Source organism: Arabidopsis lyrata (genome assembly GCF_000004255.2).
Source record: "Arabidopsis lyrata subsp. lyrata unplaced genomic scaffold ARALYscaffold_5, whole genome shotgun sequence".
Lineage (NCBI taxonomy): Eukaryota > Viridiplantae > Streptophyta > Magnoliopsida > Brassicales > Brassicaceae > Arabidopsis > Arabidopsis lyrata.
This window is the reverse complement of record NW_003302551.1, coordinates 9,381,242-9,392,724: the sequence shown is the minus strand read 5'-3', so window position 1 is coordinate 9,392,724 and position 11,483 is coordinate 9,381,242. Positions and strand designations below refer to the sequence as shown.

At 36.2% G+C, this 11,483-nt stretch overlaps 1 protein-coding gene and 1 long non-coding RNA gene across 3 annotated transcripts; one reads left to right on the top strand and one right to left on the bottom strand.

Moving 5' to 3' along the window:
• Positions 1 to 4,382: 4,382 nt before the first annotated feature.
• On the top strand, positions 4,383 to 7,442 carry LOC9313314. Its single transcript, XM_002877200.2, has 5 exons — positions 4,383 to 5,259; positions 5,595 to 5,724; positions 5,814 to 6,101; positions 6,170 to 6,394; positions 6,469 to 7,442. Exons 1-5 carry the CDS (start codon positions 4,535 to 4,537, stop codon positions 6,895 to 6,897), a joined length of 1,797 nt encoding a protein of 598 aa, XP_002877246.2. The 5' UTR covers positions 4,383 to 4,534; the 3' UTR covers positions 6,898 to 7,442.
• Positions 7,443 to 9,090: 1,648 nt separating this feature from the next.
• Positions 9,091 to 11,438, bottom strand: LOC110228434. 2 transcript variants are annotated; one of them, XR_002331982.1, is made up of 5 exons: positions 10,951 to 11,438; positions 10,735 to 10,797; positions 10,242 to 10,326; positions 9,844 to 9,951; positions 9,091 to 9,230 (listed from the first exon to the last, which is right to left on the bottom strand). It is a non-coding gene; the product is annotated as an uncharacterized LOC110228434 (long non-coding RNA). The 2 variants fall into 2 exon arrangements; XR_002331981.1 differs by lacking the exon at positions 10,242 to 10,326.
• Between the last annotated feature and the right edge of the window lie 45 nt (positions 11,439 to 11,483).

The window sequence follows — 11,483 nt, the reverse complement described above, 5'->3', positions numbered from 1 at the left end:
TATATGCTCGTTTTTTCTTTTTCTTGACTTGTTGACGATCACCATAATTCTCTAATGTTTCGTCGATATATTGATCAAATTTATCGTTCAACATTTCGTTGAGATTATAATTTGAAGAAGATCCCATTTTGAGAAATGGTATATTTTTTTTGGAGAAGAAAAGGAATGTTTTATATAAATGGTTTAGATTGTTTTGGAACAGAAAAAGAATGTTTTGGAGACAAAGTAGAATGTTTTGTATGTAGATTGAGAAGAAGAAGAATGCGTTGGAGAAGGAGTAGAAGAAGATTGTTTTGGAGAAGAAGAAGGAGAATATTGTTTTGGAGAAGCAGAAGAGAAGTGTTCGTTTTGTATATATAGAGAAACTAAAGAACTTGGCCTTGAAGAACAGAAAAATACATTCAAACCAATTTACAAAAGAGAGTCACGAGTGTATTAAGAGATGTCGACATAAAAACACAAAAGAGAGTCACGAGTGTATTAAGAGATGTTGACACAAAAACACAAAAGACTCAAGTGTAACTGTTCTGTCATATACAAGTGATGTCTGCACAACCATATATAGTCTTCCACGTCCCTGCAAACATTAAGACATTGAACTTATAAAAGTCATTAGACCAAACATTACTAATAAAAACAGCAAACACAAACTCAGTTCATTGATCACAGAAGCGAAATACATATAAGTTAACATTGAAACTAAAAACATAAACTAAAAACATGCATAAACTAAAACAGAACCTGAAATACATACTTAAACTTACTTGCATAAACATTAAGACAACTCTGTCTCACTGTTGTCTATTACACAAGTGAAGTCGGCACTAAAGCACAAAAGCATTGGTGTCACATGTGTCTCTTACACAAGTGATGTCGGCTCACCTGCATCATACACAAACCAGAAACTTAAAACAGAAGCACAAAACATTCAGAAACTTTAAGACAACATTAATAGAACATACTTACACTTAAAACATAACCACAAACTTCATTCATTAATCTTAAAATAGTTATGAGCTTGTTCTTCCACGTCCTGCAAGTTAACATTCAAGTTAGTTATCATTGAGTTTAAAACAAGCATGAAAGTAAGAGAATCCAGATAATTCTTTCAGTTTAAGTCAACATTCAGTTTAAGTTAACATTCAGTTTAAGTTAACATTCAAGTTAGTTTAGTTTCAGTTGAAGACAAGCATAGCTTAAACAGAAATCATTTCATTAATAGCAAAACACATTCAGACATACTTCAAACAGAAACTAAAGACATAGTTAAACTTAAAACAGATAATTAAAACATACTTAGCTTAAACAGAAATAAAAACAAACTTAAGCTTAGGACAACATATCCATTATGAGCTTGTTCTTAAGAGTCATCTCTATGTCAGTTAGAGGCTCTGTTTTTAGCATCAAAGTGTCAAGTAGTTTAGTCCTACTAAGCTTCTCCTTAACATTGATTAGCTTCTCTTTGAAAGCTAAATCTTTCTCCTTAATCTCCCAGATATAATGTAACTCCTTCAGAGTCTTGTCTTCTTCTCCAATCACAGTGGTTGTCTTTGCTTTAGCTTTGGCTTTGGCTGCCTTAACACCAGTGGGACGTGGCTCTTCCTCTTCAATGTTGATTGGCATAGAGGATGAGGCCTGTGCAGAGCCGACCTCAGCCCTTTTTCTCTTTTCTGACCCACTGTCTTTACTTGTTGACGATCCGCACCACTTCTGATCATGGCGAAGCTCCCTCCAAGCATGCTCAAGGGTGAACTTGGCCTTGTGATCATTGAAGAAAATCTGGTGAGCCAAGGTCACCACATCATTCTCATTTTGGCCACTGGTTTTCTGTTTAGTTGCAGCCTCATAGCTTCCTACAAACTTGCAGACCCCCTCATTTATCTTTGCCCACCTCTGTTTACAGCATAATGGAGCTCTCTTTTACAGACCTTTCAGCTTGGGACTTGCTGCAACGTAGTCGGCTATGCGTTGCCAGAAAGTTGTGGCTTTTTGCTCATTGGAGACTACATGATCCTTGGAGGTGTTGAGCCAGGCACTAATGAGAATCACATCATCTGTTGGTGACCATTTGCGTCTTGTTTTGCGGTCTGCAACAGGCACTTAAGCTTGGCTGGGATCAATCCAAGGTGCACTAAAGCTAAAGCCATCATACTGATTTGGTGGAAGCATGGGATTATCTTCTTGACTGCTTAAGAGGTTTACAAAGCTTGAAGGATTGGTATATGGATTCCTTGAATCCATATCAAACAATGAAGGTTCTGGTTTGTGTATTTAATCAGACAAGTGAGGGAAAGAGATTAAGTTTTTTTCTGGTTTGTGTTTAAGATTCTCTATTTTTTGAAGACAAGTGAGGGAAATAAATAGCTTCAGTAGTTAGTGTAAAAAAGAGCTTCAGTGTTTAAAACGACTGAAGTTATGGTTGGATGTTAGGCTGAAGCATTGATCACAAAGAGCAATCAATAACATTATTAACTTTTATCTAGCCTAATCTAATCACAGAGAGCAATCAATCCAATATATGCAATCAAAGAGAAGCAATCAAAGAGAAGCAATCAATGACATACTTAATAAGTATGATTTAGACTTCTCAGACTTTAACTAATCTAAACCAGTCATAATCATTTATCACAATGCATTCAATTAAAGACAGAACTACATTAATTATGAAAACACCACCAATCAACTCCAAGTTTCTTCAAGAACTCAAAATTAGCTCTCACTACATTAATCACACAGCAGAAAATAAACAAGTCATAATCGTTTTGTATCAAAGATGCATTAATCACACAGCAGAAAATAAAAAAACTGATGTATCTAAATGCATTAATCTCAAAGCATCTCAGGAAGTAAAAGAAAAAGAGGAAGAACTCACTTGCAAAATTTTGGAGGACAAAGTGCTTTCTTTATCTTTACATTAGGTCAGTCTTTACATCACTTGCACAATTGAAAACCTGTTTCTCGCCTAGCTTGATGACACTGCTCTCAATCATTTCTCTGTACAAGTCACTGCCTTCACGGGTCCGTTCTGCCACGCCAGCAAACACAGAGAAACCACCTATTCATCACAAGACTGATTCTCTGTTGAACAAAAACATGTCCGGGAGTAAACAAACAATCTATGGCACCAATCGTCTTAGAACATGACTAATAACAGTTTAATAGACTGATTATCTATTCAATAACCCAAAATTGCGTTTACAAATCAAAAACCCTAATTTCTAGAAAATCAAATCTCAATCCACAAACCCTAATTTTGATTACAGCTAATAACCGTAATCAAAAGTCACCGTAACAACTAAACAGAGAGATTCGTACCGTGATGAGGCGATTGGAGCATGGAATCGACTAACTCTCCGATTTTATTAGCTTTGAGCATTGATTAGGTCGGTTTCTGAAGCTCGACACCGATCTCTCCCGAGAGCAATCAACTTTGGTTCGCCTTTAGCTTCCAATTTGATGGAAGTATACGCCGGTTTCTGAAGCTCAACGCCGATCTCTCAGAAAATCGTCGACGGAGAGAACAAGGTGAGAGAGAGAGAGAGAGAGATGCGAGAAAAATGAATCGGGTGTGTTTTTTTTTTTGTTTGTTTTCTCTGATTACGAACCAATAGAACGATGCCACGTCAGCGCACCTTAAGAGGCCAAACAACTCTAAAGAAAGAAACATTGCTTGGGTTTAAGAACTGTTTTGAATTAAATTTGGGCTTAAAATTTTTAAGAAATTAGGCTAAGAGCCCTTTAAGGTGTGCCATTGCTGTTGCTCTTAGACCCGAATCACTGCAGCTTCGGGTGTCACTAACAAATTTTATAACAGGCTGTAAATATGACCATATATATATATATATATGCACTAGAAAAGTCAACGAACTCTTCAGATCATTTTGGTTAATGACAGTTTTTGTTGTTAAATGGTTACGTACTGACAGTTCAATGTTTCTTTTTCTTTCTATTTACGGAAGTTGGGGATTCAATCAACTTTCCTTGGGCATTACGTACCCTAATCGCTTTCCACAACATCAGTTCATCTTGTAATATATTACTATCATAGCCGCACAAGAAAAGAAAAAAAAAGAAAAGAGAAGAGTGAGCACTACAAGAAAACATGAGATTAGCGACTTAATTCGGCGACTAATTTTGCAGTCGCTATATCTAGTGACCGTTTAGCTACGTTTTGGCGACTAAATATGAACCAAAATACGATAGTCGCTAATTAGTATCTAATATGAGACTGATTTATATTGTCGTTATATAGTCGCTAAATATGGCGACAGATTAGTTACCGAATATTTAGTCGCCAACTAGAGCGACTCAGTGGCTACGAATTAGCGACTGCGTAATTCTAGTTGGACATTCAAATTGGGCCCAAAAGCCCAACAACCCAGTAACGTTAGCCCATGAGCCCAAGTATATATGTCGTTCTCCCTTCGTAGAAAACCCTAATCCCGTTTTGCTCGCACCCAAATCAAACCCTAGATTCTCTCGATCTAGCGACGAACCCTAATTCTCGACCGAATTGTCTCTCGTATCTCTCTCGATGGCTCCTAGTGGTGGAAAACGTAAGAGAGGAAGAGGAGGAGGAGGAAGGGCTCCGAAGGTTTCCCCAAATCGACCTGTCGCCAATCGACCCACTGCTTCTGGGACGTCAAATCGAAGACCCAGTACTCTTCCTAGCCAGTATACCTTCACTCCGGCAAATCCTAAAGCCCCAGAGACTCAGCAAAGTCCGGTAAATCCTGTAGCCCTAGAGTCTCAGCCTCCGACTCATAGAGACTATCCTCCTCCGACGCAGCTGTTCCAGTCCGGCGATGATTCTCCTCGAGGCTCTGGGTCGCATCCATTTCGGGAATCTGGATCTACTCAAGTTCGAGGGTCTGGATCTGTTCAAGGACGAGGCTCTGTAGGATCTATTCATCGTCTAGCTTCTCGGTCGAATCAACCTCCTGCGCCGGTTCAACCTCCTGCGCCGGTTCAACCTCCAGCGTCGACTCAGCCTGCAGCGTCAAATCGACAAATACCATCTCGTCAACAAAGACCTTCTCCTCAACCTCGAGCCTCTGTATCGCATCATAGTTCTCAGGCTCAAAACTCACACGAGGAATCTGAAGATGAGGAAGCTGAAGGTGAATCTAAAGAAGATGTGTTGAGGGATTCAACACTCCCAGAAGATGTCCTCGCAGATTTACATGCTACACTTCTCATCCCAGGCCGTGAGAAGTACACCACCGTCATCTCTCCCAACCTCGAGCCTGAAACCACTTGGTAAACATTTTTAATTTTGATTGTATATAGGTCTGATTGTATATAGATTAGGTAAATAGGTTAGCTTGGTAAACATTTTCAATACTTAAGTAGAGTCTTCTTATTGGTCTGCATGTTTTGGTCTTATAGTCTGTTAGGTTTGCTTGTATATAGGCCTGCTTGTATAGTTTGAGTTAGAGTCTGTTAGTATATAGTATTAGCTTTATTGGTCTGCTTGTATAACTTAAGTAGAGTCTGGTTGTATAATTTGAGTTTGAGTATGTTTGTATTTGATTAGGTCTACTTGTTTATAGATTATGGATGGTATCAAAGCTAACTGGTTTATTTGATTGTAGGTTTGGTAAGGACAATGGAAAGCTAACCCGGAAGATCACTAAATGTTTCACAAACAAGTTTGATGGGCCATATTACAATTGGAGCTGTGTTCCTACTGGTAGAAGAGAAAGATACTTCCTCGAATTCGCGGTAAAATTCTGTCTCCTCTTATACTTATGTAATTACACTTTTGTTTTGTTTTTTGATCACTAACACCAAACTCTACTCTTGTTTTGTAGAAACTACACACCTGGCATCCCTCAGTGACAGGTGTTGTTGAAGCTAAATTCTACAAGATTTGTCAGGTGCGGATGAAAGACATGGTTAGCAAGGCATGTTCAAAACGAGAGAGGCCAAATTGGATCGAGAAAACACTTTGGATAGAGATGTGTGCCTATTGGGACACTGAAGAAGCATTAGCCAAGAGTTCAACCACATCAGCAGCTAGGATGTCTGACCGTAATGGTCTTGGTCCTCACAAGCATGTTGCTGGTCCAAAGTCGTTTTTACAAATAGAGCAAGAGATGGTATATTCTGACCTATTTACTTTGTTTTAGTTTTAGATTACTTAGACCTATATATTTACTTTGTTCAGGAAGTTGAATTGGGAAGACCTCCTACTATTGGTGAAGTTTTCATCAGGACTCATACCAAGAAGGATGGGACTTTTGTGGATAGGAAGGCGCAGGAAGTCCATGAAACATATCTCAAGAACAAGGCAGCTAAGTTGGCTGCCCTTCAAGAGAATGATGAACAAGCAGATGGGACTTCGCAACGATATGAGCTATCTCAAGAGGAGGATGATGAGATCTTCCTTCAGGTAAATAGTCTGTTATTTATGGTTGCTTTTGTTATGCAGTCTAACTGTGTAATACTCTTTCTTTTGGTATGCAGTCTACTGTCACAAACGACAGAGGAGAATACTTTGGTGTTGGCAGCCTCGGGGTTTACATCAACGGGAAGCGCAAGTACCCAGGAAGCAGTTCTTCTTTCACAACACTCCAATCACAGCTTGAGGATGCTAACCGGAAGATAGAGGAACAAGCAGCGCTCCAAGCAGAACGTGAAGCAGAGGCTTTGCGGGTCGCAGCTGAGCAAGCAGCTGAGATCAAGCATTTGGCGATGGTGAAGAAGTATTTGAGCGAGACTGACCCAAAGTTTATGGCCTTCCTCAAGTCTCAATCTGCTGCCACTGATACTACTACTGCTGCCACGACTGCTGCCACTGCTGCTGCCACGACTGCTGCTGCCACGACTGCTGCCACTGCTGCTGCCACGACTGCTGCTACTACTGCTACTATTCCTACTGCTCAACAACCATAGGTCCCTCCTTCTCTAAACTTTCCCTCCTTCTCTGAACTTGAAAACATTTGTGTTGCTTTGAAAACTTGTGTAAGTTGTTTGGTTACTTGAACTTGGTTCTTATGTTTATGTATGTTTATGTTGTGGTTTATTTTATAATGTTCTTATGTTTTAAATAGAAGTCTTTTTGCTTATAAATTGGTAATAACAATCAAATTAGCAACAATTTATTCTTCCAAAATTAGCATTCTAAGTCGATAATAATCAGTCGCAAAGTAGTATCAATTCAGTTACCAAAACATTTAGAAAATAGTCGCCATGTAGTGACATAACAGTCGCTAGATTCGTCACAAAACAGTCGCCAAAAGAGTCGCAAACTTAGCGACTGTGTGACGACTGAATAGCGACTGCAAATAATGGTCGCCTATTAGTCGCCAAATAGCGACTGTTATGCGACATATTAATTTAGCGACGCAAGGTTCAGCGACTACGTGTTTTAGTCGCCAAACAGTCGTAATTATGTATTTAGCGACGATTTTGTTACTATTAGTGTAGTCGCTAAATCCATGTTTTCTTGTAGTGGAGGGTCTGAGGGAGATAAAGCTGGTGGCGGATTTCGAAGATTATGAGACGGAGGGGTATCTACGTATAGACGTATAGTTGTATACGACATGTCGTCAATCGGTGTTGAAACCACTTGTCCTTGCACAGGTCAATTTGTGTGTGACTGCAATCTTAACCTAAGATTTTCCATAAATTTATAGCATGTAAGCATATCTCACGAGAGCAACGTAATAATGCTAGTGATGTTATATATTTTTAGACCGTTTAAGAGTCTTAGGTGAGTGGACCACCCATTTTCATTATGTATTTTTCTGAGTGGGTCCAAATAGTGAGGACCCATTTTATTTCCAATCTCCATCTTAAACGCTTATAATATATGCCATACTCATGTCCATCCATCCCCACGTCATCTCTCTCTCTCTCTCTCTGCATTTAAATATTGGTTAGCTTTTGTAAATATCATGCTTGGTTAGCTTTTGTAAATATCATGCTTCCCTTTGCAGATGCATCTACTATACATTTTTGCAACACTTTTTGGGGTTCCTAATCGGGTCAAATTTTATTTAATTTTGACCCGGAAATCTTCAATCGGATCTTTCCTTATTTTTGACAAAATTAAAAAACGAAAATTACTCAATAAAATCTAAAAAATATATACTCAACTAATTACTATACCTAAACTCTTTATTTATGGCATATTCTCTACAATTTTTATAGATAAAGAAATCAAATATGATTATTTAATGCTAATATAACAAATTTGAACTAATTTCCTAAAACCTCTCTACCTAATTAAAACATAAATATATGATTCTCATTTCACTTTTATATGATCTTATATTTATATTATTTTGAACTATTATAAAATATATATACTTAATAAAAAAATTCGATTTTTTCTGCATATGCTATGATTCAAATTTTTTAAAACGGACATATTACTCAATCGATGAAGAAAAAAGTATGTGTACAATCTATATTAACATTTTTGAAAAACAAATTTGCGCGTTTAGTCCGGTCGTATTTTATTTTTTACTCTGACCCGGAATTGAGTCATTCAGATATTTTCTTAATTTCTACAATTATCTAAAACGGGACAATATATCACGGTGAAATCTTAAAATTAACAAATCGAAATACAATTATTTAGTATTTTAATATACATTTTAAAAATATTTTTACGGGTTGGTCTAAAAACACACACTAATTTGAAATATATATATATATATATATATATTATAGAAACTATTTGAAAGCAAACTTTTAAATTGACTCGAATTATATGTCTTTTAAATAAAAGTGTTATTAAAAGAAATAACAAAATGATGTTTAATTTTACGGGACATGATTATATGGTGGGACGGGTCGGATTTGGATTGATATTAATACGGGATAATATATCACGGGTGAAATCCTGGGATTAACAAATCAAAATACAAATATACAATTTTAAACACAAAACAAAACAAATACAACTTAAAATTTTCATTTTTAGTTACAACGCATGTGACTCGCAATGTATAACAAAAAATATTATATACAACAAATTCATCAGTTTATAAAAAGACAAAAAAAAATCAAATAATTAATCCGCGGTTTACCGCGGGTAACAATCTAGTCTACTATACATTTTTGCAGCAGTTTTTGGGGTACCCAAATCGGGTCAAAATTTGTTTAATTTTGACCCGGAAATTTAATGTTTTTGACCCGGAAAAATCAATCTCGGATCTTACCTTAATTGAGCATTTTACCCGAAATCTTTCACCAAATGCTTCCATATTTGCTGCTACCTACATTCAAGGCTTAAATGATTAAGTTTCTCATATTTGAAAGATTTAAAGATATATAGAATATATATAGTTATAAGAAATTGATCCTAAATACAAAATGTTTCCTATTAAAAGGCGAGATAAACGATTTCATCTAGAATCTGTATAACTAATTGATCTTATATACAAAATGTTTCCTAGAATTATATAAATATCAAAAACGAAATTATTAGTTTGAGTTTAGGAAAATATCAGCCGTATATATCTTTTAAACAAACCAATATTCTATAATTAAATTGTTTCCTATTTAAATGGTAAAGATTTTGAGTCCATTAATATTTGTTTCCTAAATAAAATGAACCATATCAAATCGACATTAATCAACAACTGATTTTTAAGTAAATGACTAAAGCATATTCTTTAAACATGCTATATTCAATTCTTAATTTCTCGAAGATATCTTGACATTTATTTCGGATTTCTTATTATGTAAATGTTAGTTAATGATATCTAACAAATCTGGCTTGATCACAAAGCTATTTTCGAATTTTTATAAAACCTAAGGCCAAGAGACTATAACCTCTATAAATAGGTTTTCGATAACAGAAAATTATCACATCAGCAGAGATTTTACCTTTTAACACAATAAAAGAAGACTTTTCAGAAATCAATGGCTGCTTCATTCTCCAATCTCATAGATTTGAGACTTTACAAAGCTTCATGTGCGTCCAAGTTTAAGATCCTGCATTCATGGATAATATACTGTCAAAAAGGGAGACTCTTGATATGGTCTAGACTGATGAGGAAGTCAGTTTTCATGTACTGAAATTTGGTTCTAAACCTTTTTCTTATTAACTAACTTGATATGTTATATGTCTTAGGGAGCAAAGACAACTCTTTTAAACTATGATAACTTGATCTGCATACGAGGAATACCGAGAAAATCAGGTAGGTTGCATCTATCTTTTACAAACTATGATAATTTGTTAAATCATGTTAAGCTGTTGATGGGATCATGATGATCTGTGTTACCTTTTTTGTTGTCTCTTCTCATTTTGCTTATCTTACTGATGTTTCACAATGAAGATAAGCAAATCCGTGTAAAAATCTTGAGAATCTGGAAGCAAAAGGGAGTTCAAGATGAAGCAATCGAGTTATAATTCCTTGATGATAAGGTACTATAATTAGCTAGCAAAAATCTTATTCATCTTTTTTATTTCTACATATATATTTAGCGAGTTCTGTTTTTATTTGTTTTAGATTCAATATTACTAATGGGGAAGGTTGTTCTCAAGTATCTTTGATCCACAAATTCCAGAATTTACAAGATTAGGCAAACGTAACCTTATTCTAACCAAGGTAAATAATTAGTGTTGGGTGTTTGACAACAAGAACATCATTTAGTTTACTTTAAAAAAATAACAATACTTACTTAGAGCTACTGGATTGATTGTTATCAAGCATTGGCCTATAAAACTATAACTATAAGATAGATGCATAAACGGATCCGAGAGAAAGAGATTACCATTTCTTGCATGTGCTAATTATATTAGAGTTATTAAATCAACTGGCCAGAGATTTTGAGAACCTGAAATTGAACAAAGACAACGCCTGTTAGAACAGGAGATTATGAAGCATCTTATAAAGAAAAGTCCGACCAGAGAGACTTAGAACAAAAAAATTGAACGAAGTGGTTGAGAAATCAGAAACCAAAGATTCAACTAAGCATGTGATCTCTTACGATTAAAGTCAAATTGAATGAAACAACGACGGGTAGTCTGAGAAAATATATCCCGTCGTTGCAACGACCTCTCCTCCCGCATATAGGATGATCTTCTCTGTAATAATCGCTTCCATATTGATTCAAATATGTCGATGCTTTGATTCGGGAGGCTGAACTAACTGTCTGAAATCGAACAGCAAGACTTCGCCAATCAAATCCCCATCGAGCTTCTGAAATGCTTCAGACATGGTTCTCTGTTTGTCCTCCTTCAACCTCCATTATCGAATCTTCTTCTCTGTTCAATCGATTCATCATCTCAGCCTCGAGGAATCCGTACATGATTACTCTCCTTCTTGGGCCATCTCTTCTTTCTAGCCACCATTGGGCTTTTTCTGATTCAAAATTGGCTCTCCTTCGAAGTGTATTGGACTACGTAGCCATTGGGCCATGTAACATTTTAATTCTCATGCTTTTAGTAGAATATCTTTTATCCCAACAAAAATGTAGTAGACTAAAATATTTTACATTATATTAGTTTTGGTATAATATAC